This window comes from Neopelma chrysocephalum, unplaced genomic scaffold (assembly GCF_003984885.1).
Source record: "Neopelma chrysocephalum unplaced genomic scaffold, ASM398488v2 Primary Assembly neopelma1_155, whole genome shotgun sequence".
In the NCBI taxonomy this organism is placed as follows: Eukaryota; Metazoa; Chordata; class Aves; order Passeriformes; family Pipridae; genus Neopelma; species Neopelma chrysocephalum.
The window spans coordinates 605,465-631,658 of NW_020897817.1; the positions used below are offsets into that span (position 1 = coordinate 605,465).

The 26,194-nt window shown below is 50.6% G+C and overlaps 2 protein-coding genes across 11 annotated transcripts in view; both read right to left on the reverse strand.

Annotated features, from left to right (window-relative positions):
• Nucleotides 1-821: 821 nt before the first annotated feature.
• Nucleotides 822-2,505, reverse strand: LOC113976275 (CASP-like protein 4A1). Its single transcript, XM_027701314.1, has 7 exons — nucleotides 2,329-2,505; nucleotides 1,919-1,966; nucleotides 1,667-1,775; nucleotides 1,474-1,535; nucleotides 1,092-1,389; nucleotides 933-996; nucleotides 822-860 (listed from the first exon to the last, which is right to left on the reverse strand). The coding sequence occupies exons 1-7, from the start codon at nucleotides 2,483-2,485 to the stop codon at nucleotides 822-824; spliced, it is 777 nt and encodes a 258-aa protein (XP_027557115.1). The 5' UTR covers nucleotides 2,486-2,505.
• Nucleotides 2,506-3,453: 948 nt separating this feature from the next.
• The window catches only part of THRAP3 (thyroid hormone receptor associated protein 3), a 27,878-nt gene continuing 5,137 nt past the window's right edge, over nucleotides 3,454-26,194 (reverse strand). The window contains exons 2-14 of one of the 10 annotated variants that reach the window (XM_027701420.1): nucleotides 22,674-22,739; nucleotides 20,673-21,016; nucleotides 19,547-19,627; nucleotides 15,943-16,103; nucleotides 12,294-13,202; nucleotides 10,225-10,965; nucleotides 9,480-9,652; nucleotides 8,953-9,064; nucleotides 8,642-8,726; nucleotides 6,268-6,452; nucleotides 5,504-5,696; nucleotides 5,209-5,358; nucleotides 3,454-4,957 (exon numbers count right to left, since the gene is read on the reverse strand). In XM_027701420.1, coding sequence (XP_027557221.1) covers nucleotides 4,736-4,957; nucleotides 5,209-5,358; nucleotides 5,504-5,696; nucleotides 6,268-6,452; nucleotides 8,642-8,726; nucleotides 8,953-9,064; nucleotides 9,480-9,652; nucleotides 10,225-10,965; nucleotides 12,294-13,202; nucleotides 15,943-16,079 — 2,907 coding nt within the window. In that variant the 5' untranslated portion in view covers nucleotides 16,080-16,103; nucleotides 19,547-19,627; nucleotides 20,673-21,016; nucleotides 22,674-22,739 and the 3' untranslated portion in view covers nucleotides 3,454-4,735. Of the gene's footprint in view, nucleotides 4,958-5,208; nucleotides 5,359-5,503; nucleotides 5,697-6,267; nucleotides 6,453-8,641; nucleotides 8,727-8,952; nucleotides 9,065-9,479; nucleotides 9,653-10,224; nucleotides 10,966-12,293; nucleotides 13,203-15,942; nucleotides 16,104-18,694; nucleotides 19,158-19,513; nucleotides 19,628-20,672; nucleotides 21,351-22,673; nucleotides 23,017-26,194 lie in introns of those variants that run through there. The other 9 variants (XM_027701422.1, XM_027701427.1, XM_027701426.1 and 6 more) reach the window with 9 other exon arrangements.

A 26,194-nucleotide genomic window follows, 5' to 3' on the forward strand; every position in this document is an offset into this window, starting at 1 on the left:
GCTGGAGCCCAGCGTGGTGGGGTCCTGAGTTTTGGGGGGCCCTTGGCACCGGGACGTTCTCAGCCCCTCCCCAGGCCAATTCCCTCTTCGGCCCCACTAAATTTAGCCGGATCTTTTCCGGCACCGCCCACCGTGACCCAGCGCCCTCCCGGCGGGACCAGGGCGGATGTTCCCGCTGGAGTCTGGGATGGCCGCTGCTCCCCAGGGATGTGGCTGCTCCCACCAGGCTGAGCCGCATCCTGCCCTGCTCCCAGCCCCAGCACAGCCCCACGAGGTGCGGGGGCCCCACTGCCCCTTCCCCAGCAGCTTTATAAAAATAGCTTCTTCCCAGGCTGGTTCCCCCTGCTGCCAGCGCCGGCAGGATCCAGATGTTTTCCAGATGTGCTCCAGTGGCTGGAGGCCAGGATGTGCTGGGAAATTATGTGGGGGCTGGAGGAGGAGGAGGACGAGCAGGAGGAGGAGGAGGAGGAGGAGGAGGCCCTGTCCCAGCCTTGCTGTGGGCCCTGGCAGGACCCCCTGTGCCATGGTGGGACCCCCTGTGCCACGGGGGTCCAGGCAGGGCCAGCCCAGCCCCACAGGGACGTGGGAGCCCACAGAAGCTCCCTGAGCACCCCACACAGAGATTCGTACCCAAAATAGTTTATTGTAAACAATTTCTGTACACTCAGGGGCAGCTGTGCTGCAGGGAGCAGTACCTGGGCACAGGGTGGGCATTTTGTGCCCAGTGAGTGCAGATCCGGGCTGGGGGCAGCGGGGTCAGGGGGCATAGGGCACCGTGTGCCCCCCACCTGCCCCGGGTGGGCAGCGCAGCCCCCATGGCACTAACAGGACAGCGCCTTCCTCACCCGCTCGATCTCTGCCTGTGGGGAGAGGCTGTGAGTGCTGGGGGGCTCGGGGGGGACCGGGATGGGGCAGCCCCTGCCGGGACTCACCTGCAGCGCCTGGCGCTGGCTCCGCTCCTGGCACAGCTCCAGCCTCAGGTCCTGCAGGTCCCGCCTGCAAACGCACCCGGGCGGCTCAGTGGGGGCCACACCCGGCAGGGAACGGCCCGGAGCCGCCGGGGACCCCCCGACACCCCCAACCCCACTCACAGGTGCTGGACTCGCATCAGGTCCACGAGGATGTGCAGGGTCCGCACCTCGGCCTTCAGGTCCTCCAGGGCCAGCAGCCTCCCCTCCGGCCCCTCCGGCCCCTCCGCCTGCCCCGCGCTGGGGACGGGCACACAGAGCCTGGCGTGGGGCGGCCCCCAGGGCTGCTCCACCCCACAGGGACCCCCCGCGCTCCCCAGGACAAGGCTGGGTGGCCGCTGGCCGGGTACCCGTGGCCGTGTGGCCGTGGGGTGGCTCAGCCTGGCCGTGGTCACCGACACCACGTTGAAGCCGTCGGCGTCTGCCAAGGAAAGAGCGGGAATTGGTGTCTGGCACCGGGCAGGGCCCGGCCCCCCTGCAGCCCCTCGTGTGCCCCTGCACCCACCTGGGTCACCGGTTCTGCCCCGCCCCGTGTCAGCCGTGGCGCTGGGCTGGGGGTCACCAGGCCTGGGGACAGCAGAGGTGTGAAATGGCACAGCCAGTCCTGCTCCAGGGCCCAGACGTGGCCGTGGGCACGGTCCTGGTGCTGGGACATCGTGGTGGCCCCAGACACCCCAGCATGGCCACGCGTGTCTTACTTGGTGGCCAGCACAGGGACTGGTTTGGCCTTGGCAGGGACGGGGGGAGCAGGAGCCATCCTCTTGGTGAGCGGGAGCTTGGCCGGCTCCATCCTCAGTGCCGGGAGCTCTGGGGAGAGGAGGCAGGAGCAGGGCTGGGGCTGGACCGGCACTGCCAGGCGGCAGCGGGGCAGGAAGCTCTTCCTGCCCCGGCATGGGGGGCCTGTCCCAGGCACATCCCTGTCCCTCCCTCTCCCCCGGCCCAGGACTCACCTGGGGGCTCCCCGTCCTCAGCCTCCCTGTCCTTCGCTGTGGTTCCAACTGCCAGGGAGCAAAAGGGCTCCTTAGGCACTGGGGAAGGACCCTCTCCCAGCCCCACACCAGCCCCACACGGGCCCTGCTGCGGGCGGCGCTTCCTCTGCGCGCGGCAGAGCCGGGGAACCACGGGCAGGATGTCACCCACCCACCCATCCCACCCCCACGGCACAGCAGCATCCCCGTCCCACCGAGCCCGGGGGGCACGGCAGGGCAGGCCCACCAGCACGGCGGGTACAGGGCACCAGGTGCCCATGGACCACCCTGTTCTCATGCCCAGCCCTGGAGCAGCTCAGCCAAGCACAGGGGCTGCTGTTGGGGTGGTTCCCACACACAGGACCCCCAGAGCTGCGGGGTCTCCCTCCTACCTGCCCTTCTGCTCCCTCCTGCCTCTGCCCACGAGTCGAGCCGTGCCCTGCCGGGCTCCCCTGGCCCCACACTGTGCACGTGATGCCAGAGGAAATCGGCTCCGTGCTGGGAAGGAAGTCGAGGCAGAGAGAACCTGGGTGCTGGTCCACACCACATCCCTGTGCCCCACAGGGCTCCCCCTGCCCTTCATCCCGGGTGAGTCCCCGGCTGCCCCAACCCACCTCGCACCCACCTGTGGGGCTGCCCAACCATCCTGGTGGGACACGGGGGCTCCTGGGGCCGGATGGACACCAGGGCTGGACTTCCTGGGCTCGGTGTCCTGGGATGGCATCACTGGCATCAGCTGTGGGAGAGGGGTTGGGTGAGGATGGGACTGGAGGGCACTGGGTGCTGGGACTGCAGGTGGGGACCAGTGTCACGGCACAGCCCTGCAGAGTCACCCCCAGCATGGAGCCCCCAACCCACCTTCTCCCCACCCGGGGCAGGGCTGGCCCGTCTGTGCCAGCGCGGGGTCTCAGCCCTGGCATCGGGGTTCCCTGCACGGCTGAGCCCTGAATGCCGGGCAGAGCCAGGGCTGGCACAGGCACCGGATCACAGCTGGCCCCAGGTGACAGTTCACAGCCACCCAGGGCCTGCAGTGCTTCTGTCACCTTGGGCTGGAGGGGAAGTGAAACCCAAACCGCGGAGGGGCCGAAACCCACAGACCGCGGGCGCAGGGGGTGGTGTGGCCGCGGTCCCTCCGCGGGGCCAGGATGTCAGTGTGGCACTGTGACACTGTGACACCACTGCTCCGGCCGGGCCTGGCCAGCACCTGGCCCAGGAGGCAGCACAGATATTCCTTTTGGCCAAACTCATCCAACCCAGCAATGCTGAGCCCCGAGCAGGGGTTGGGGATCGGGGCTGTGGAGGGGAGGTTTCACTGCTGCAATTCCCAGGGTGACCACTCAGGGAAGGAGCTGGGAACACCGGGCACCCCTTTCCCTAGGTCAGCTCAAGGTCAAGCATGAGGCCAAGCAGCCCTGGTGTCCCTCCAACCTCTCCTCCAGGACCGTGTCCCTCAGCTCCCCCGCAGCTCCAGGCTCTTCTGGCCTCCCCTGGCGACTCAGGACACAAACCAAGCAGAGTTACACCTACTACGTATTTTATTGTATTTTATTTGCATAAACAAACTTCGGGGGCTTTGCTAAACAGGAACTGTTCAAGTCAAAACAAACCAAACTCTAGCTGGTGTGTGGGGAACAGCACAGCAATCCTGGGGAGGGGGAGAGGGGAGCGCGGGCACGGCTGTGCCTCCCCGCCCAGGCTCAAACCCGGCTGGGAACCATCTGCAAACTGCTCCAGAGCATTCTTAAAGTAGAAGATAAAAAGAAACAACATCCTAAGGGCTGTCCTCAATCAGCTCAGGAGGGATCTGCCTTTTGGTTTTATAAAAAGATTAATAAAAAATATTGAAAAATTCTCATCTCCATTTATATTTTTTCCCCAAGTAGAATTCGGAAGTTCCTTAGAAAACTGTCATCTTGGAAAGGGCACTCGGGTCACAACCAGCTGCAGGGAGGAGACACAAATGCTACAAGCAGTTTGGGGTCCAGCACACACCAGGCCTAACAGTGAACACAAACAGTGGCCAGAAGTAGGGTGTAATTTTTTTTTCTCTTTAAAACCATGCTAATTTTGTTAACTTCCAACATAAAAGGAAAACAATAATTTTTAAAAGGCCCTAAACTCAACTGTTACATTAAAAAAAAAAAGTTAAAAAAAAAAATCATAGCAGTTTGGTCCCAACAAGTGAATATTTAGATGTTTACTCACATGCTTCATTGTTTTCCTATGTATAAGAACCAAAAATAGTTTCCAAAATTATCTTTGAATCGATGTTGCTACGTACGTAAAGGCCTAAAATAAGCAGAGTATGAATTTAGAAAACTGAATACACAATAGGGGAGGAAAATTTGAGCGGGTGAGCGAACCCCGACCGACACTGGGTCAAATTATAAAAGAGAAACGAATGTCAGGACTGGTGGGGTCAGGTGGGCACAAACCGAAACCACATCGTCCTCAATGCCTGTTACCAAAAAATAACCGACCATCCGTAAGGTCACAGAGAAGGGAAAATCTGGGATCTCACCCAGTGCTTGAGACAGTATCCAGTCCAGAGGGGACGTCTTTGGGAAGAGAAACTCCAGGAGTGGATCCGAGCATAAATGATGGGTCAGTCAGTCCCAGTCCGTGCCTGGGGAGGCTGAACTCTGGCGATGCGGTTCACTAACGTCGGGATCGTTTCCGAGCTCCTCTCCAGGGCCCTGCTCAGCCCCCGGGGATCCCCCGGGCACCCCCCGGGCACCCCAGCACCAGCCCGGTCCCCCCCCTCCCGCCGGGGCTCCCGGAACCGCGCGGGCCCCGCGGCTACTCGGCCGCCGTCTGCAGGTTGTCCTTCTCCTCCCGGTTTTCCGTCCCGCTCTCGTCGTCCTCGATCTCCCCTTCCTCCCCACTGAACTTGTCGTGGGCCCACTTGGGGCTGGTGCTGGACTTGCGGAACATGAAGCGGCCCCGGCCCCGGGGGAAAGCGCCGCGGCCGCGGCCCCGGCTCACCCACTTGTCCGCGGCCTCGCCCTCCCGGTCGTCGTGCTGCAGGGTGAGACAGGACAGCAGGTGAGACAGGCTGACACCACCCTGGCACCTGTCTCCCACTGCCACTTGGTGCAATCCACTCTACAAGGAGCAGGAACGAGCTCTCTCTAGGCAGAGCCGGCAGCTTCCTGTGCCGTGTCACCCGAAGCCTTCCCCGGCGGGTTAAGGACAGTCGGTGCTTTCACCTCAAAAGCATCTGAGACCAGACACACCTGGAGCACACAGATGTTTCAGCACCAGGTACGTACCAGGTAGTACTTCTTGCTCTTAGGTGTGTACTCGGGGTCCCACTCCTCCTCTCTGCTCCGCTTCTGGAAGTCGTTGTTGCCGCCGCTGTTGCTGTTGTTGTTGCCTGAAAAGTTGCCTCTGCCCCATCCTCTCCCTCGAGCTCTGAACTGCTGCAAGGGCAACACAGAGCAGAAAAACAGTAAGGTTTCAGAGGCAGTGCCCTCCCATCCCATTCCAGGGCTTCCAGGAGATCCAGCATCCCTTCCTGCCCACTTTGGGAATCAACCCTCGGACCAGGGGGTGGAGAACACTTACAAAGGTCCCTCTTGCTCTTCCTCTCTCATTTGGGCCAGTGAATTCCTTAGTCCCAAGCCGGGACTTGTCGAAGCCTGTGGAGCTCTCCTCCCTCTCCTCAGTCTCCTCGGGATACTCCTCTCCTTTGACTGAGTGAGAGGACCACGAGGACGATGAACTGGACCTGGATCTCTCCCGCACCCGTCGGTGTTTCCTGTTTCAGTGATGGGAAATGCAGGGAGGGGAACACCAACAGGGTTAGGAACTCAGCTGTGACCCACCTGATACAGCACCATTGTGTCAGCACTCCCTTATCAATGCCACTACAAGAGGAAAAGCCATAGGAAGAGCTCAGGTTCTAACACAGGGCCCAAGTGCTCTCCAGAAGGAACTTGTTGCTCCTTCCTAAGGTGCTCACACCATCTGCTCTGAGCTAAGCATGCATCCACAGAGTTTTAGTCAATGGAAAATTAGGCTAATAGAGAATTATTAAATTAACATCAAAGCCAAGTCGTTTCAACGTGGCTGTTCTGACACAACAGGAACAAGAAGGAAAAGTGACTCACCCATCCTGACACATGGAGCCTTCCCATTTACCTTTTACAGTTACTTAGTGTTTCACACAGATACAATGACATCGAGAGGACACGCAGAGGGGGAACTCAGGCCAGTTATGTCCCAGGTGCACCACCCTGTGTACAACTGTGTGCACACGATGTCATCTCCAACCTGAGCAGCAGAGACACGAGAGGCAGAAGGAAATGGCTACTGGGTTTCCTACATACTTTTTCTTTGAGCCTTTGTGACTTTTCTCCGTTTTCTCAGTTGATCTTTCCCTTGAGTGACTTGAATCTCTCGAGTCCACCGACTCCCTGGATTTATCCCGTTTAAGATCTCTTTCCTTATGTTTTTTACGGCGTTCAATATCAAGGCGCAGATCAACAGGGTCGTCCTTATATTTCCCTTCAGCCTACAAAGGCAGGGGAGAGGGGAGAGTTGAACACAAAAGGTCTGCAGTGCCCCAGCTCAGCACCATTTACTTTGCTACTGACTGCACAGAACTCTGGAGAACTGGAGTTTAACTGAACTCTAATCAATATTCCATTTTAAGATGTAAAATAATGAGCTATTATAAAATAAGTTTTCATTTGTCTGAATTCAAATTTCCTACACTTAAGATCACTGCTTTTTAAACTTTCAATTTCCTCTTTAAACAGCATTAGAATAAACAGCCTGGAACAGGGGAGGGAGAGACATGGAAGCTGGCATTTATTGCACACCACAGCCAGGGAGAGATGTGAACAACTTGGGAATCCCATCCAGCTGATTATGTGTCACCACTACAACGTGGCAGAGCTGCCCAAGAGCCTGTGGACCCCAGACCTGGCAGTGGCACTTCAGGAGAAATAAAAGCTGTTTGCTGCTTGGAGACACCAAAAATTGCAATTACTGGTCCAAGGGGGCAGGAGATGGAGGCCACTGAAATGCAGCATCCAAGGGGTCTGTGAGAAGGCCGAACATCCCATGGACAGGGAGGCTTTACCACGTCTGTCAGGGAGATTTGCTCGGTGCAGACATCACCTACAGCTCCTCCCCCTGGGCTGGAGGCACCGTGTGACAGCTGCTCCACACAGCTAAAGCAAGCTGGTGTTTCACAGAGCAACAAAACCCACCAGCTGCATGAAAAATTAAAAATAAATTTACATTGCTAATTAAAAACAAACATAAAAACCACCTGGCAGCGCTTGCTGTGAGCTGTATTTAAATGGGTACTTGAGGAACGGATCAGGAGTTTCTCTGGGAAATGAGCAGTTGTGTTCCCTGTGTCTCCTCTGAGCCCTGTGGTACCTGGGTGAGGTTCTGCTGCCTGCCCAAACTGACAGTGGCTGTGGTTCTGACAAGCAGCAGGAGGGCTGTGGGAAGCCTAACAACACCCAGCCTCAGCCATTGCTACTGCATTTACACAACACTCATCCTGGGAACTGTACGACTTGATATGCAACACACATCACATTAAATCGTCTTCAATTAAATACAAAAGGATTAGTAATTCTCTAGCTGTTAAATTTTTTACTTACATGAGTTTCTAACCACTTTTTTGTTTAAATAAATATGTCAAATAACGCAGGAGTGAGAGCAGGCATTTTGTTTTGGTATTTTGCTCTTCTACTTTTTCCCCAGGCAAAGAGCTTTAATTTCTACTCTGAGAATAAAACTGCTCCCAACACGGTGGATGACAGATAAGTGACAAAATCGGCAGCAGCTCCCTTATGTGGCACAGCAAACACCTATTTGGGTTTGGGAGGGCACGTCTGTTTCTCGGAGGGCTGGCGAGCTGTTTGGAAACCACGTTTATAACACACTCTGCCAAGCTGATGCTCAGAGTTCAGGCCCATCAAATCCATCTCACCATCGTCCATGTCAAGCCACAAGTGTGTTTGGAAAAAATCGAAAACAAATATGAAACAAGTAAGGTTTCAGCAGGACTGGTTAAAATCTCTTCAATGTAAATATGTATGAAGGTGAATAAACAAAGGTTAAAATCTCAAACATTTTACGTTAAGCCTTTTTTATGATTGTTTACAGTGAGTGCAATGGCTTAACATTTATCTACTCAGCAAAGCTAAAACACTCAATCCCAAATGCTCTGGATCTAAGACAAGTGCTGAATGTTAAAGTAACAGCAATCAACAGAAATTGTACAGTAAGTTGTTAGAACAAAATTTATCATCTGCTTAATAGTGTATCTGCTTTAGCTCAGCATTTAGTTTTACTTTCCTCTTTTTGACATGCATGTCTTTGAAAACATGGTTGGCAATATTGCACGTAACAATGGAGTTAATCATACTTACAAGCAGAAAAATATCACAAAAAGTCTCTTCTCTCATCATGGGCACTTGTTCCAAAAATCCTCTCTTTTTTCTCAAGCTCACCTCAATTGACTTTGGGGTCATTTACCATAGTCTAACCACTTCACAAAGGTTGTTGATACATTTTTAATAAAAATTAACCCTTTGTAGTTCATTTTTAGAATTATGCCCATCCTTAAAAGAAAAACACAAACTTAAGTAGAGAGTAATTTAAACAAAAACATCACTGTTAAGTTCATGCCCAATGCACTCATTTTGTTGAATTAAACTAATCAGAGTAACAGTTCACCTTGAAGCCAGGATCTCTGGAGCTTTTCGATTCCTCTTGAGAGAATCCATGTTTTCTAAAAGTACTGGGAGATATATCTATCCTCCTAAAAGCAAACAAAACACAGATAAAACCTTACTTGCAAGAAGAATCTAAAGCTTTTAGATCAAATGCCATTTAAAGCAGACCAGTATTTCCAAAGGTACTTAAAACTCTTTTTTTTTTTTGACTGAAGCTACCTATATATACTTGTATTATTCTGGAATTATTCCAGGGTACAATGAAATCTGAAATACCCCAGCAACGTTAAGACAGTGTCTAATGGCACCAACCTGTGGATTTCAGGGCTCTTTTTGTTTTTAGCTGCATCTTGTTCCATTCCTTTCTTTAGATATTTGGTAAAGCGTTCATTCAGTGTCATTGCTGAGGACCCAAAGTGATGCTCTGAGGAAAGAAGTGCCAAAACATCAGTGCCAGTTTTGTAAAAAGACAAAGCCCACCCCAGCTGCAGGACAGTGAAGCACCGTGGGATGAGCTCTAATGCTGCTGACAAATCCCAGTTTCAATCTTTAGTGCCTCAGTGAAATGAGCAATTCCTGCCAGTGAGTCACCAATTCACCAGAACACACAATTCTAAGTCACAGACTCTGAACAGCTCTCAGGTAAAAACAGGAACACCTCCTGCCTGTGCAGAAAGGTGTTTATGTAAATAAAGATGATCAGGATCGGGCTGTCGGTCTCATCTCTGGAATATCTGCTGGAAAACAACTCTGGCCATTAACCAGAGTGCACAAACCCCAGTTATTTGTACAAGGGAGGAGTGAACCTTCCCCTGAGGACATGTGGACTCATGACCCACCTCTTACATGATGGACTATAGTCACTATGTGCTGAGCAAACAGTTCAGAAGGGCTTCGCTGCGACTGAGCCGACTGGATATGATGGAAAATGGAACGGAATTCCTGCTCCTTCTTGTTGCTGTGCACGAGGTCCCGGCACAGCTTGCGCTCCTGAGCCAATATGCCACTGGGACTGGGGAGAGAACAGAGCACAAGAAATAGAACAAGGGGGTCAAGGGGAGCAGTTCAAGGTGATTAATGCTGCAGGAGCTGGAAGCTGACTGATGTTTTATGTAGGATTGGGAAGGCACCTGAGAACACTCCACAGTGTGAGCCAGGAGCTTCCTCAAACACCCCCAAACACACTGACCCGGGTTATCGGGATAATTCAGGTCACTGTTACTCTGTAATGCTGCGTGGAGAGTAAGAGCAATAAAACACACTGCAGAAAATCACCAGGATTTACCCAGCAGAGCAACTTCACTGCACAACTCAGCTTCTGGCAGCCAGAAGCCACTGAGCACCTGACTCCAGCTGGGATTCCTCCCAGAGCCCCCTGTGGCACAGAACTGACATCCTGAACTGATCCTACATCCAGTCATAGAAAAGGTTAGGAAAAAGTTAAATCTCTAGCTCCCAAGACCACAAACTGTGATGCAATATTGCTCAGCCTCCCTCACACCTGGCAAGCACATGGGGATCTCAGGAAGAGAAACAGGAAAAAACATCACTATTGAGACTTCTCCAAAGCCAGCAGAGCCTTACCGTGCAAGATCCTCATCGAAGGAATCCATCCGAATATTGACCTGGGCCTCACGGGTAATGGAAAAGGAGGATTTGCCAGGAGCCAGCCCCTCCACTTTGGTACCTGGCTTTTCCTTCACCTCAGAAGGCTTCCTTGGTGGGGGGGAAGAGCTTTTTTCCTGGCTTGATTTGTAAGTGGTCACTCTAAAATTCTTTTCAGGAACAAACCCCCTGTGACCAGGCTCAGCTCTCTTGGATCCTGGCCTCTCTTCCTTTTTGGACCTTTCAGAATAGCTTTCCTCCTCCATTTCATCAGATTTCCTTTGCTTCTCCTTTCCAGGTGGCAGGAAAACCACACCTTCCCATTTTCCCGACCTATCCTCTTCTTGATTTTTACTCGAAGTCGTCACGACTTTAGACATAAATTTGGGCTCATCATCAAATTCCGAATCTTTCCGGCCTTTTCCCTTGTCCTTCTTGTCCTGCTCATCCGTCTCCTCTTTGCCATAATGACCTTCCTTGTGGAACTCCGGGACCTTAATCTTGTCGAAGTCATCCCGGAATTTGTAGCGCTTGGGGGACTGGCTGCCACGATATCCCTTCTCCGAGTCAGCCTTGGAGCCATACGAGTCAGACTTTGCCTTTCCATCTGTTGATCCCAACTCAGAGAAATTCCCTTTTTCTTTACTTTTTTCTTTCTCAACATTTGTTACTTTCTGGTCTTTGTCTTTCCCATTCTCAGCCTTCTGCTCTTCCAGATACCTGGTCACAAAACATTACAGGAGTTTTCATGTTAGAGATCAACGAGTCAGTTCAAAGAGTCAAACTTCAGAGAACACCAAGCTATGCATGTACAGAAAGCTTCCTCTAGGCCCTAAAATAGTTAAACTGTCAAACTCAGCCTCAATTTAGACTTTAGTTCTCACTAAATTCAGCAAATACACAAGGAAATGGATATGCAGGACCGATGAAATGAGGCTCAAGAGCAAATCAAACCCAGCTGACCCACAGATGCATTGGAAGGAAAAGAGGAACATCTTACCCACTCCGTTTATTTACTTACAAACCTGGTTCAGGAGAACAACACATCAAACCTTTCAAACTGGGCTGTTCTGCTTTAAACAACACACTGGAAATAAAAGCCTCAAAAGCTACTTCAAATTTGGGATGCAAGTTTCATAGGTAAGCTAAATATTTCATGATAGACTGCAAATACAAATAAAAGCAAACAGGTTAACAGAGGAGAATGTGCTGCTGGGAGAGATAAAACACTTCTGGTGAGAACAATTCAGGTGGTTTATAGCATCAGAACAGTTTTAAAGCATTCACAAAGCAAACCCTGGCTCTGGGAAACAGAGCCAGGGACATCAGCTCAGTGCTTGGGAAAGCCCAAACAACAGTCACAGGGGTTTTTTCCCTTTTCTTTTTAAATTTCAGACACCCTTGATACAGAATCAGATCAAAACAACTCTAAAAATAATAAAGATCTGAAATCACTTGTGAATGGTGCCACATCTTTTGAACCAAAGCATCACCTTCAGGCACAATCTGCAGTGGGCTATCCAAGAGAATCATGGAAGCAGATGCCTTCTGCATGGAAGGATTTAGGGATGATCTTGGTGCTTTAATTTCCCATCCTACCCACATACACAGGCTCAAGCACTGCAGCTGCACCTGCCTCAGGCTGTTTGCAGCAGGACATGCAGTAGGATTTAATGAATTCCTTCTAATTTATAGTACCTATGGCAATTCCAGAATGCAACACTAAAAATGTCTTTTACTGACACATAAATAACTTGGGAAATGCAGCTTCCAGCTGCCAGGAAATCTCCTTGGGCACATCTTCAAGTATTCATGGGCTATGAATACTTTTGCAGGGAACATATACAATCTTTAGAACTATCCAAGTTGGAAAACCAATCCCAAGTTCCTACAAACTCAGGGCTCGGTCTGTGTTTTGCTCTGTGGCTTAGGCAGAACCAGCCCCCAGCTGGAGCCTGCCCCAGAGCCCACAGAGAGCACCCACACGTGCAGCCGGCTCCTCAAACACGACACAAAAAGCAACCCAGCACCACAAACACATCACTTGCCTCTTGGAGAAGGCTCCTCCCCCAGGAGCTGTGCCTTCCTCCTTGGGAGCGGCCCCGTACAGCGAACTGACCGGCGTGGGGCTTTTGCACACCGGGCTCTTCCTGGTGGGGCTCAATCCCGCCGAGCCGTGCTCGAAGGGGCTCTGGTGGGAGCCCCCCTGGAAGGATCCGGAGCCGCTCTGGGCGGCAGAGCCCATGGGGGACGGGCTGGAGCGCGGTGGGCTCTGCTTCTGCACGGGGCTGGGCCGGGGCGAGCGGCGCCGCACCACCACCGACTGCAGCGGGCTCTTGAGCGCGGGGCTGCGCTCGCGCGGGCTCAGCTCCGACACCGAGCCCCGGGACGCCGAGCCCGCCCCGTAGCCGCCGCTCGCATCCTGCCACGGCTTCGACCCCTCGGACGCCTTGGCGTCCTGAGCCCCCGCTCCCAAGAACGGCTGCTCCTTGGCCTCGTCTCCTTGGCTCTCCCCCGCGGGCTGGGACGCCCGGGCGTCCTTGGAGGAGGACTTCTTCTCCTTCCCGGATTTGCGCTTGGAAGACTCGACCCGGCTGTGGTTCGAGGAGGAGCGGGAGGAGGAGGACCTCCTCGAGCGGTCGGAAGATGACTTGTCGGAATTCCTGGAGTGGCTCCTGGAGCGCGGGGACGGAGACCTCCTCTTGGGCGAGCGGGAGCGCGAGCGGCCGCGGCGCGGGCTGTAGGCCTGGCGGTAGTTCTGCCAGTTGGACCTGTAGTTGCCGTAGCCGCCGCGGTTGTACTGGCCCCAGGGGTAAAACCCCCGGTTGCGGCCGCGGAAATAGTAGGGCCTCCGGTACCCTCGGTTGTGGCCCCTGAAATCCCGGTTCTGGTACACCCTGGGGTGGTTCCTTTCTCTGTTGTGAGACGGGGAGTATGATCTTGAACGAGACCTAGAACTAACAGGAGAAAAGAAGTTACGCAAATATTTTTGTGCTGGTTTGTTTTTACAGTTTATTCCTCCGCCATGATCTGTATTTGAAGCCTCGCAAAAAAAAAAAAAGAATTTGAAAAGTTCATTTCTAAGATTCTAAAAGTAATTTCTTTGGTTTACCCCTATCTGACTGAGGTATTTCACTTTACCATGAACACGCTGACGTGGAAATAACTTGTACCTGTGATACTGTCAAATATTTGACTTCAGGATCGTTGTAGAGACCGTAATAAGCCCATGTTGCTCTCCACTTTTCTGGGATGAACATGGTGCTAATCCAGCTTCACAAAAAAGTGACAGATCTGAAACTTCCAATCATTTACAGGTCAATCTTACACCCCAGGCACAGCCCCGGAGCTCCCGAGGAGCGGGACAATGCTGGGACACGCTGGTGCCACCAGAGGGAGCTGTGGGTGCCCCACCCGCATCCACAGAAACCGAATCCAGGAACACAAAACCCTGGAAAAACAGGGATTGCAGTGGCCGGGCATTAGGGGCTAATTGTCCCAGCGGTCTCTCCCATTAAATTGCTGGAGCTGCGGTTGTGTAACCGCTTGAAGGCCCCACCGTAGCTCAGATCCCAGAGCTGCAGGAAGGGTTTCACAGCTGTTGGGAAAACAAACTTCCGCTCTGAGTCTCAGATTTTAGCCAATTTGCATTAGTGAAACAGAGAAAGTGTCCAAACTAAGAAGCTGAAATAGAAAAGAGATTTTTCCAAATGGAATTTCAGTCAATAACATTCGCTGGATCCATTTCCACAGCCCTTCCTTACATTCTGAGCTTTGGCCCTTGGTCCTATTCCCATGGACGTGGACTTCCTCACACAGACCTGTGCTGCCTCTCCCACCCCAAACCCCCAGAACCAGGGGAGAACAACCTGCTGTTGGAATTCCTGCACCATTAGCACATGTGCAGTCAGAGACGTATTCCAGTTCTGTTTTCATTTCCTCCTCCTACCAACCAGGTCACAGTTTAGAAGGAAACTCTTATTCATACTTCAGTCATTGCTAGCAAACAGTTTAATGATCATTTTAACAGATGCTTCATCCTTTAAACAACCAAAAATCTTATCTGAGACACTTCTTCATTCAAGCAGAGGGAAAAGCAGAGGGGCAGGAGGCAAGAACCACTTATAACAAGCTCTAGTCCAAGGCCCGAGGAACAGAGAGGCTCAATTTTCAGACAACTGCTGCATCTGGGATCAATTATCAGCAGGGACCTGTTGCACGCCGCTTCCAGAGTCTGCTCCAGCGTTTTACAGAGGCTGCAGCAGGAAGATTTCACTCCAAAAGCAGCAGAGACTATTTTCAAAATTCTTTTGAAAAATACAGTAAAAGTTATACAGTAAAAGCAACACCACAAGTGATAATTCCCCCACCTCTGCCAGCCCCCGGAGCCGCTGGCACTGCACTGCTCCAGGGCTGAACCCCCAGCATTGACAAGAGGTAAAGTGAGAAATAAAGTCACAGAAAAGTAGGAAATATTAGGCAGACTCCAACACAGCACTGTAACTTCAAACAGCAAACCTACCAAAGGAAGAGCAAAGCAGTTTGTGGTGCATCCTGAAGTGCACAGCAATGGACTTTTACGCCAAGATCCCACCAGACCTACCTCGGAGCACATCCCAAGGCCAGGCAGGGGGGCTGGGCTGGGCTGACCCCCTCCATTCTGAGGCTTTTTTTGTTTTTTAAAAAGGAGTTATTTACAATGCAAAAGCAGCTTCAGCAGCAGCACAGAGAAAACAATCATGTTTGCACGAGTTGCCTTTGTTTTCCACTGCCCAAGTTCCTTCCCAGCTAGAGGACAGTCCCAAACGAGCATGGATCTTCCAGCATTCCAGCTCCCTTCTGCAAAGGACTCGCTCGGAAGCCTCCGAGAAGTCTCCGCCTCTAATTTAGTTTTGTCATGTCAGTCTTTCTCCAACTGTACATTCATTAGAGCCTCTGCATGTTAAAAAGCCCTAACTGTTAACACTCCCATGTGCTCCCAGCCCAGCGTTTGCAGAATACGTGTCACTCATTGCAGTGAAAGAGCAGTGGAACACCATCACACCCCGCCCAGCTGCAATGGCTTTGCCAGGCACAGAATGCTTAGCCAAAAGGAAAGGGAAAACCAGATATCCAGGGAAGGCACAAGCCTTTAACTGGCCTGTTCAGAAGCAATTCAGGGAGGTAAGGACAACTATTATGCACATTAATTAACGATTTCACAAAATCAACTTTAAGCAGCAAAATTATCTTTATCTACTTTATCCCTCCAGAAGGATCACTTCTGTTACCTGGCTCTTGCACGTTGAGGGGAGGGGCAAGGGAACAAGGATTTGCCCCCATTTCTCACAGCAGTGTCTTAAACTGACATTAAAACCTGTTTCAATTCATTTTTAGAGGAGGGAGGAAAACGTGACGTCTGGAAAGGCCCCTCGAGTCTGGGATCAATTACACTAAAAGCTTAAAAAAAAGCCAAGAAATATCTTAACAATAAGCATTTTGTTCTCCTAATTTATTTATTTATTCACCAGCTATTCCCCTAAGTCACTGAAAACACCCCAACAGCACAGGTTGGCAGGAAAGAGCCCGAGACTGGGGCGTTATCTGCCCTGGGATCGAATCAAAGTCTCTCCCTGGAAAAGAGTTAAGTGACAAACCAGCTGCACAGGGAGGAAAAGCCCCGTTCCACCCTCTGGCTCCAGGGCTGCCCACACTCACCTGAGCCTGCGCTTCCTGGAGCGTGAGACGGAGCGGGAACGGGAGCGGGACTTGGAGAAGGAACGGGAGCGCGACCGCGAGCCCGACCTCGAGCGGGAAGAACGGGATCCAGATTTGGATTTGTTTGTTTTGGACATCTTTGCAAGCACCTGTCAGTGCACCTGAGGGAAAGAGGGAAATAAAAGTATTTGAGAAATGAAGCATGTGGCTGATAGGAGAGAGCAGGCACCTCCTGGCAGGCTGACAGATTCCAGGGACAGGGAGCTTGATAAGCTGGAAATAGGAATGTTTGAAGTGCCTGCTGAGAACAGATGAATGGTGCTGGGCTCAGAATAGAAGGCTTATTTCAGTCTAAGGAGGAAATCTGCAAAAAGAATAAAAGGCTTTAAACCCAGAGGAATCACAACTGTGACTGTGACAGTGAAAAGCAGCACGTTAATGCAACCCCAGGAAGAGGCAGGGCCACCTTTGGGCAGGCAAACCAGTGCAATTCCATCTCGCTGCAGTCACAGCACTGCCAGTACAGCCAGCTGCCACTGCTTTAAAGAGGGAAGAAAGAAAAAGGCTTACCACTAAAAAACCAAAAAACCCACCCCCTGAACTCTTATCTAAACTTTCAGAAGGAATCACCAAAAAAATGGATGCTCCAAGATACAGGAATATGACCCTGTTTGCACAGCTCTGCTCAGGTCCAATCCTGCCCTCTCTGCTGCTGCAGTTGCTGTGATCAGTCACCAGCATGGATCACCCAGCGAGGAGTTCTGTTGCAGCCAAAATAAATCAGATGTCCTTCCAAATATTCAGAGACAGAAGAGATTACACTGTAGCATTAAATGACTCAAAATAGCTGTAATTATGAATTACCTGGGCTATTTTCAGGCATGTATCCAGGTAAAGATTAAAGAGTCCCTTAAAAGATGATTCAGGGAATAGTCTGACCACACAAATGTTTGAGTTACACCCTCCCATCATCTATTCTCTTTTATCAACAAGCAAAATTTGCATTAATTGAGCATTGCATAAGTTATCAACAAACTTTTTAGCCAAAATGACTAATGAAAAAGAGCCAGAAATAAAAAGGAACTATATTAGTATAACTTCATCTACTTTTCACTCACTGATTAAAAATAGAGGCACTCAGGTACATAAACACAACTGATCAAGTACTGCTGCTGTTATGTCCATTTTAAGGAAATTCCAGAGGACTGACTTGCAGTGCCTTCACTTTGCTCTCCAAAATTACATATATGGTTATCAAATACTCCAACTTCTGCCAGGGCACTTCCAGGAAGAGCACAATGCCCAGCCCAGGAGTGACTGATGGGAGAGTGGGTGGTGGTTCATCACCAGAAATGAGACTTTCCAGAAACGGGAAGTTTGCTTTCATTTTAAAAAATCATGTTACGTGTTCCCATTCTTCCCTTTCACTGTACTAAAGATGTTATATCAGTTCCAGTACTACAATACATTCCACACCGGAAACCACGCAGGAAAAAATAATAAAATTAATGCTTCCTGTTGTATTAGGAAACAATAAGTCCCCCCAGGGATGAAAACCAAAAGGCACTGTCACTGAGAACCAACGTTCATTCTTGTGCTTGGTCATTTTTCAGGGAAAGAATGTCTGAAAGGATCAATTATAAGTATTTCCTTTTAATTTACTGAATGCATCTGTTGAACCAGCAGCACTTCCTACTCTGTTGGCCAAAACAACCCAATGCTGAGCACTGGAAACCAAAACATGAAAAAGAAGCAGAAGAAATAAATGGTAGCAGGAACTACTAAAAGATACAGAAGATGCTGCAGTAACTCCCAGGAAGTCCTGAAAAGACTCCAAAATAGATTTTAAAAGTATCACTTTGAGCTGTTTAGGAGTCTTTGTCTTTCACTTTGATCCCCAGCACTTCCCAGCCCGGTATGTGCAACGTGTGCCAAACGTCTTGGAAGGGTTTGTTATCTCTGCCAACACTTTTAATGTTGATTCATTCCAGACACATGAGGTAACTCCTACTGGAATAGTAACTGAGTTGCTGTGCTCTGTCAGCACTGAAAAGGTTAAACAAACTGAACACTGGAGTCAGGTCAGTTCCCCAGTTAACTGCTGTTGTAAACTTATTGTGATGTACATTTAGTTGTTCTAAGAGTGACTGACCCAGATAAAATGTGTTCAGCAAAAAACGCTGCCCTGAAAGAATCTCTTCTTATGAAAGGGATTTTATAAATATACTTTTTAAATAAAGAGGTGCCTGTAAGTGAAGCAAAGGCAAACTCTGAGAACAGCAGTGGCTGCTCGCCTCCCATTCCCGTTTTTCCCCTGCCCAGGGAGTTGTGCCCAAGGCACAAGGCTCAGAAGAATGTGTCTGGCCCTGAGCAGGAACTGCAGCAGAAGCACTTACACAGTACTATGAAGACCTGTCCTTACACTCTGCTCTGCCAGAGTCCCATTTCCTTCCTGCCCACAGCTCCCACCATCCCTGGCCCTGGCTCCATCTCTGCCTGGGGAGGGACAGGGCTGATCCTGCTCCTGCTCCAGGTCCCCTCTCCCAGCAGACAAGCGTGACTGCACACATCTGGAGGGCACATCCTGCTGGAAACACTGCCAGGGGTTTGCAACACTGCTTTTCAGTTTGTCTTGTCTGCAGCCCCAGTTCTGAGCCAGCCAGCAGGGCTCCCCAGGGAGCGGAGTCTCGCATCCCAAATTATCTGCACCCATCTGAGTGTGCTGAGTTTAAAAGTTCTGGTAAGGCATTACCTTGCTGGAAACTTGATCTGCCATAAAAAAACACTGTACAGAGCACTTCTTTGCCTTCTCCATTCCTAAGGCCTCAGGGCAATCCAGCACAGCACTCGGAGATGGAAACAATAGAGGAACAAATGCTCCCACTGAGGCACCACGATGGACTTTGCCCGGAAGACAAACTATTGTCAGGGAACAGTGGCAGGAAAGTTAATGTTTTACCTCCTGACAGATCTCAAAAGAGCAGCTGAACTCTGCTCCACAGCAATAAAAAGGTCACCACTGAGAGTCTCTCACTGCTGTGCACTTCCATGAGCTTCCACAGCTTCGGAATTTAAATATTCACGATAGTTAAGAACTTCTGTGGCCACTGACTGAAATCACTGCAGTGCTCCAGCAAAAAAACAAATGCTGGAGGAGGACACAGGAGCAGAATATGGGGTTTAACACAGACCAGTGTGACATTGAATAACCTGGCCAGTTAAGGTATCTGGGGGAAGCAGTCCTTTTCTCCCCAAAATTAACAGGGTGTAAATCCAAGAATCAGTCAATGTAGCATCAAAAAAAACAAAAGCAGGTACTACTTCTTCCAGGACATCCGAGATTATTTCACTGAACTGTTCTAGTTTACCCTTTTATTTAGCAGTTATTTGGGAAGACAGGTCCAAACATTCCAAGACATGAGGCTGAGATTTTTCTTCTAAACCTGTTCTGTACTTTTTGCACAGCAACATTGAGAATGAAAGCAGAATTCAAGCAACAGTTTTACTTGCAGCACACCCAGGACAGAAGGGATATAAGGTCTATTCCAAATCCCAAGACAAGCAGTTTTACCTCTTGTGAAGGCCTTTTCTGCTGAGTGCCTACCTGCTGGAGCAGGCTCACCCCTCACACCCTTCAGTCAGGTTTCAGTCTCAGCTTTGTCAGTTATGAAACCAGGAAGAAAACCTGAAATGAGAAGGAAACACACCTTTGTATGTGCATTTTTTGTGCTTACCACCAGTGATGAACAGGAGTCTGGCTGCCTTAAGCTCCTGCTGCACCCAAAACACTCATCAGATCCACATAAAGAAAAGCATGGACAGACTTCTTTAAAAATTATTTTTGCTGTTGTCTTGTCCATCTGTCCTAAGTGTCCCTGAAGAAGAGAGATCTCACCTTATATCTTGCAAAGACCTTTGACTTTCAGCCTTTCACAGTGGCTGCCAGAAAAGAGTTTGCCATACCCATTTTTTCTTGCTGTGTGACAGAACACTTGGGTTTTGTTTGCTTCTTCACCTATTTCCCAAACACCACCATTACTACCAAGTTTTGGTACAATCTCCCTCAGAGGTGTTATCCAGAGTAGAAGCTGGATTCTCCTTCAGAAAGGAAAACTGTTCTGGTGCTTGGAGAACTACTACAGAAAAAGGAACCAAGACAACACACAACAAGCAGGACCAGTAAACCTTTCTTCCAGACAGGGAAAGGAAAGTAGGAAACGTGGGAAAGGAAAGCAGGGAATGTGCTCAATGCTCTCTGCTGAAGCAGAAATCATAGTCCAGGAGTTTCTTATTCCAGAACACCGCAAAGAACATCTCCATGTGCCAAGTCATGGGTCAACAGAAGAACATTGCGGGTTGTCACAATGTTTTTTCCAGGAATCTGTTCCCTGTTTCCAACTGGCCTGTGTTACTTTACGACTCTTTCCATCTTCCACTCCTTTGTTTGAAGTCTTTCAGGCAGCACCAGTCGGGATTTCAGCCCTTTCCCAGCTGCTGCAGCAGGACAGCCCTGCCCAGAGCTGACAGAAGGTACAGCTGAGACCACTCCATCCCAAGGTGTCACTGGGAATTCCGGACCATGGAGCACCACAGTGTGCCAGCTTGGGGGGGAAAACACAGCAGGGACCTCCCAGCCACAGCAGCTGTTTCTCTGTGTTCAGATCTGTCCCTAACACACTGAGCACAAACCCCAAACCCCTGGAAACAAGGGACATGGCTCGTGTACGTACCTCAGAGCTGAGCTCAGCACTGGGAAACTCCTTACGGTGGTTCCACTTTATCACACCATGTTTACAAACACTCCACTCATAAATATTAAATATTTTGTAAAAGCATTTGTAGAAAGCTCTACAGAACTGTGGCAGGAAAACAAAAATTTGCTTGTTCCTTTCTGTCCAGCATTTGAGTGAAGCTGTGGAGGTTTATTTTGCTGTAGGACCCAAAGCAAACGAGGTGGCACCTCATTAGAGAGCACATTTCTGCCCGAGCCTCTAGGCATCCATTTGTGTTCTCCAGCACAGACATTCAGCTCAGGAGGAGCAGCTGAACTGCTCCTTCGTTTGCTCACAACAGCCTTCATTATCAGGGAACAAAAAAAAATTAATTCTCCTTCAGCCAGCTCCACAATTCCTAATCCCAAACCCCAAAACCCAAACAAGATTAGTTCGTTCTAAAAAAAAAAAAAAAAAGAATAATCCCACACAACACCTTACACAGTGTGCTCTGTACAATGAGGCAACAGCAATCACAGCAGAAATAAGCTCAGGAAGGGCTGCAGCTCTCTGCATGCCCCTGAAGTGCAGCAGTAAGGGCAGAGTGCACAGCACACTCCTGTGTTAGCTCACAAATCCAACTCCAACACCTCACTTCCTACTGGATTCTTCCTTTTCCAGGTAATTTTTGGTGCAAGACCAAACCTTAAGTATGTTCTTGATAGATAGTATGTTCTCTTCCTAGATCAAGGATCCAGTGTGTGTTTTCAGGAGATTAATGACCCAAGTTAACTAAAGCTACAACTGCACCAACCAACCTCTTCAGCAAAAAATGTCCTGGACAACACTGCAAAAAAATGATCAAAAACCCCAAACAGAGTTCTGCTCTAACATGTGCCAAACACACTTTGGGGGAAAACACCCCGATTATTCTGCCAGGGCAAGAGGAGCTCAGGTTTGTCAGCAGCAGCTCCAATTTCTCTCTAGTCTATGTGCTTTCAAATTAAGATTTTCCTTCAAGAATATTTGGGTTTTCACACCATTAAACTAATCCCTAAAGAAGTTTAATCCTGAACTCCAGCCCTGGGTTTGGATAATTAGAAGCAGGTTCTATGGAATGGCTGGAAGAATATTTACAGGTTCTTCTGGAAAGGACTGATCCTGCAGACTGCAGTGCTGAACAACCCCTTTCCAAACAATTTGACAGCTACAAACACCAATCAGTGACTTTAATCCTGAAACTGGCTACTTAATAAAAAATATTTCATGTATCTTGGAGCTTACAAAATCGTATGTTGCTATTCAGACAGTTTAGTGACAGGGAGCTCAAGGAACCAAATCCAAGAAAAAGCTGATTAGAAATCTGGATGGTTTTCTTACAGAAGTCGGGCAGCTGGAACTTCTGTTAAACACAGAAGAAAAACATCCATACTTTAAAAAAAAAGGGAAAAACCTGTTTTATCAGCTTTTTCCTTCCAAACCTACACAACTTGGGAAGAGAGAAGCAGAAAAATCAGGTGTTTCCCCAAACGTGGAAATTCTGCTTCCAAATAAACAGCAAGTAATACAAAACCCAATTGATTTGGGGCTCTTTGGAATTTCTTCTGACATACACAGCAGAGTTACAGCCAGAACAGAATCTGTCCTGCAGGATTACAACTCTTCACACTTTTAACCCACGGAAAAACAAGCTCCAGAAAATTTCATTTATAAGCTGAAAAACGCAAAACCACTCACATATTCTTGAGCCAGCACTTCATTTCCCTCTACCTTAACCTGAATCCTGCTTCCTCAGGGGAAAACAAGGAAAAGCATTTCCATGACCTGGTATAACATTTAAAGTTCTCTAAAAAGAAATGTAAAAATCATGGGGTTACTGTGAGCACAAGGCTCCAGACCAGGCCACCCCTACACTCTGCCAGACTCCAGAGGGAACAGAGGGAAATGCCTGTCCACAGGAATGCTGCACACATGGAATAAGCTTATTTGAACAGCATTTTCCATGCTGTGTTCACGTACCTTGTACAAGTGTCCTATCAAGTCTGGTTCTGAACACTGCTTCTATAGAAGCAATTGAGCTCTCACCTAAGTAAAAAAGGGAAAATAAAATTTAAACCACACCAGATACCAACAAATCATTTTACCAGCACAGAAAAGGATTCTGATACTAGTCATTCATCCCAGCACCGTTTCCCAGTAAAAAAAGGCGGCCAAAATAATTCCATCTAATCAGACAGTGCACAGACACATCCTTAACCCAGGAAACCAAGCTCATCCAGAGCCCCACAGGAGCACTTACTGTAATTATTTTTGGTGTAGGTTACGAGGTACACGGTGCCCACCTGCTATCATGTGTCCAGGTTAGTGACACCATTACTGCTCAGCCTCACTCCCTCGAGGACAGAATTCCAGCCTGACACACCCCTCCCCTCCCCATCACCTTCAATGCTCCCAGAGCAGACAAGCCTGAGGGGTTCCTTGCCCCGTTTTCCTTCCTCCTTTCGCTCCCCCAAAGGCAGGAGGGCCCTGGAGCAGCAGTGGGAGGACTCTGGGGCCGAGCGAGCCCCGCACCCCTCGGTTACAGCAGGGGCTCCTCGGGGCTTGTGCAGCCACCTCACCCTGTAAATCATGGCAGGCTAAAAATGGCTGGGTGACGAATGTGGAGGAGAAATTGTGAGCAGGGATCACTTGCTCCAGGATCACGGGAGCAGCAGCCACGAGCAGGGCTGAGCAGAGGCCTCACTCTCCTACACCGGGGAGAGGCACAAAGTACGTCCACGTGTGACAGGACAAAGGGCACGGGCAGAAACTCTTCCTTGGGTGGGAAACGACCCCCAGGCAGGGCCGGGTGTCATCTCTGTGTGCCATTATCTGAACTTTTCTGCTGTGGGCCGGCAGTTCCGGTTACCATGGAGTGAGGCAGCGCAGACACCATTCCCAGCTGGCACGAAACCTGATCCCGTGATTTCACTATTCATAGCTCTGACATGATAAAGCTAAATTAAGCAGGAACTCTTAACTTCTCCAACCTGCCAGCAGTGACTCCCTCTCCTCTGCTAACACAGTTTCCCTGGGAAGAGGGGAAGGATGCTTCCCTTAGGGCAGGAGACTCCAGCCCCACACACCCCGCCTGTCATCCGGAAACAAAATGGCACCGGCTCCTTCCCAGGCACCCCCTCGGCCTGGCTCCAGCAGGAACACAGACCAGATGAGCTCCTGGGCCAAATAAACACCTTGCTCTCTTGGGACTCACTACAGAACCCCACTGAGCAGCCTAAGCCTCATTCCCAGGCCTGCCCAGGAACAGGGGCAGCTCAAGGTGCAGCAGCACAGCCCCGCTGCCATCCAGTACCTGTCACACCATTCCCTGGCACCATCACCTGGCACAAGCTCCCCAGGGGCCCAGAACAGCTTTTGCAACCACCACCACCATTCTTCTCTCTTCCAGTGCCCATGGTCTGAACTATATGGCTGAATATCCTGAAATTCCTGCCTCGGCGAGGAACTCCCTGTACCTCTGTAATTTTGAGGAAACCACACGACCCAAACCCCACGTTCCTGCCCTGGCACGTGCAGCCACCAAACACAGCTCAGGATACTGTAAACTTTTCCAGATTTGGAGAAAAAGTTCAAGGGCCACGAGGCTGCTCAAACAATTAATGAGTTCCAACACACCAACTGTTGTTACACAAAGACAAAGCCAAGTGAGCTGAAAAATACTCAAACTTCTGGCAAAACTGCACTGTTCTTTCAGGGATACAACCAGGGGCCACCACGGCCTTACAATGAAAACCATCCTCAGGCTCATCCAGCCCTGCCCAGCATTCCTTAGTCCTCCCAAGGCAGTATTTCTTTTCCAGCAGAGGAAGTGGGAGCAGGTAAAACAAATTTAGATCTGCTGACGTACGTGGATCATCACTTATTCTATATCCTGATGTTTTATGCACATTTTCTAATAGCAGCACCCATGAGAGAAGGTGTTCACCAGCTCTCCTGAGGCACATCAGCCTCAAACACCTCCCCCTGAGCCCACAGGCCTGCCCTGGCCTGAAGGACAAAACTTAACTTTCATGAAAGAGAACTAGTAGTGAAGTTAAGGTCAGGGCACAGGGCTGCTCTGAAATCCCAGCACACAGGGAAACCTCTTCCCAGACATCACTTCCGGAAGCACTGACAGCACAACTACATTTTCCAGAGACACAGAGCTCACGGAGAGGCAGAGAATCAGCACGGAAGGAGAAAAGCAGGAAGAACCAGAGCATAACTCAGCAGAAACATGGGCAGGGCTCCCGCAGACACAGAGCACAGGCAGGGCCCCACTGCAGCCCTCACCTGCTCCTGCCAGCACAGCCCTCCCTGTTCCCACTGAAGCAGTGACAATAACTCCCAGTAGGGAGGATGAAAATCAAAAATATACAGCAGCACCTGAAGAGATTTTAGACATGATCACAAGGCCCTGGACTCTACAGAGGATCCCATGACACAAAAACTTGTATTTTAGGCAATTCAATACAATAACCTGTGCTTGTGCCACAGCACTCAGTACATCAGGGAGCTCCCCAGCTCTGACAACCCCATGGGGAAGCTGTTGCACACACACATAGACAAACAGGAGTTCACCTCCCAGGGCAGGATGCTGGGAACAGCTTCACACAGAGAGGAGGTTCAGATCAGAGATTAGGGAGAAATCCTCCCCTGGGAGGGTGGGGAGGCCCTGGCACAGGTTGCCCAGAGAAGCTGTGGCTGCCCCTGGATCCCTGGAAGTGTCCAAGGCCAGGTTGGAGCAACCTGGGCTGGTGGGAAGTGTACCTGCCCATGGCAGGGGGCTTTAAAGTTCCTTCCAGCCCAAACCACCCTGTGACTCTATAGACAACTGCTTATTCCAGACTTATCACGTCACCTTCTGGCACACAAACACCCAGAAACCCATCCAGGAGGAACTACAGTGACAACCACTGGAATATATTTGTAGAAACCTCCAGCATGTTTATTTCCCTACAATAATAAAAATTAGAGGGGGGAAAAAACCTCTCTCATCACCCTGGGAGAAACGAAGGCTCAGGGCTCACACGTGGGTCTGAGCCACCGCAACGCCCCTGCTGCCACATCACCTGAAATTCTGCCAAACTTCACGTTCAAACAACACGATGCAGAGCGGGGAAGGTGAGGGCACAAATCCCCCCCGCCGCACCGGGGGGAGGGCGGTGCCGAGCGCCGGGGAGTGACCCCGCGGGAGCCGCACACCGGCACACCCGGCCCGGGGCCCGCCCGCCTCCCCTCCTTTCGAGCCGCGGCAGCACGATGGAATCGCGGGGGAACCTCCGGGGGCGCGGGGGGAGTATGGCGATGTCCCGGGATGGGGCAGGGGATGGGTCAGAGGGGACCGGAGCGGGACACGGGCGGCGCCGGGACAGGCCCGGGCGGGCCCCACGGGCCCGGGGAGGCGCTGAGGCCTGGCCGGGCCCGGCCCCGCCACGAGGCATGGCCGGGCCGGGCCGGGGCGGCCCCGCGGGCTGCGAACGAGCCTAGCCCGGGGCACG

Excerpts from the sequence above, each read along its gene's own strand:
- LOC113976275 (XM_027701314.1), bottom strand. The coding sequence starts at position 2,485 with ATGTGGTGTGGACCAGCACCCAGGTTCTCTCTGCCTCGACTTCCTTCC. Across the intron at positions 1,967-2,328 it reads AGGAGGGAGCAGAAGGGCAG|TTGGAACCACAGCGAAGGAC; the intron begins GTAGGAGGGAGA and ends GCTCCCTGGCAG. Across the intron at positions 861-932 it reads GCCAGCGCCAGGCGCTGCAG|GCAGAGATCGAGCGGGTGAG; the intron begins GTGAGTCCCGGC and ends CTCTCCCCACAG.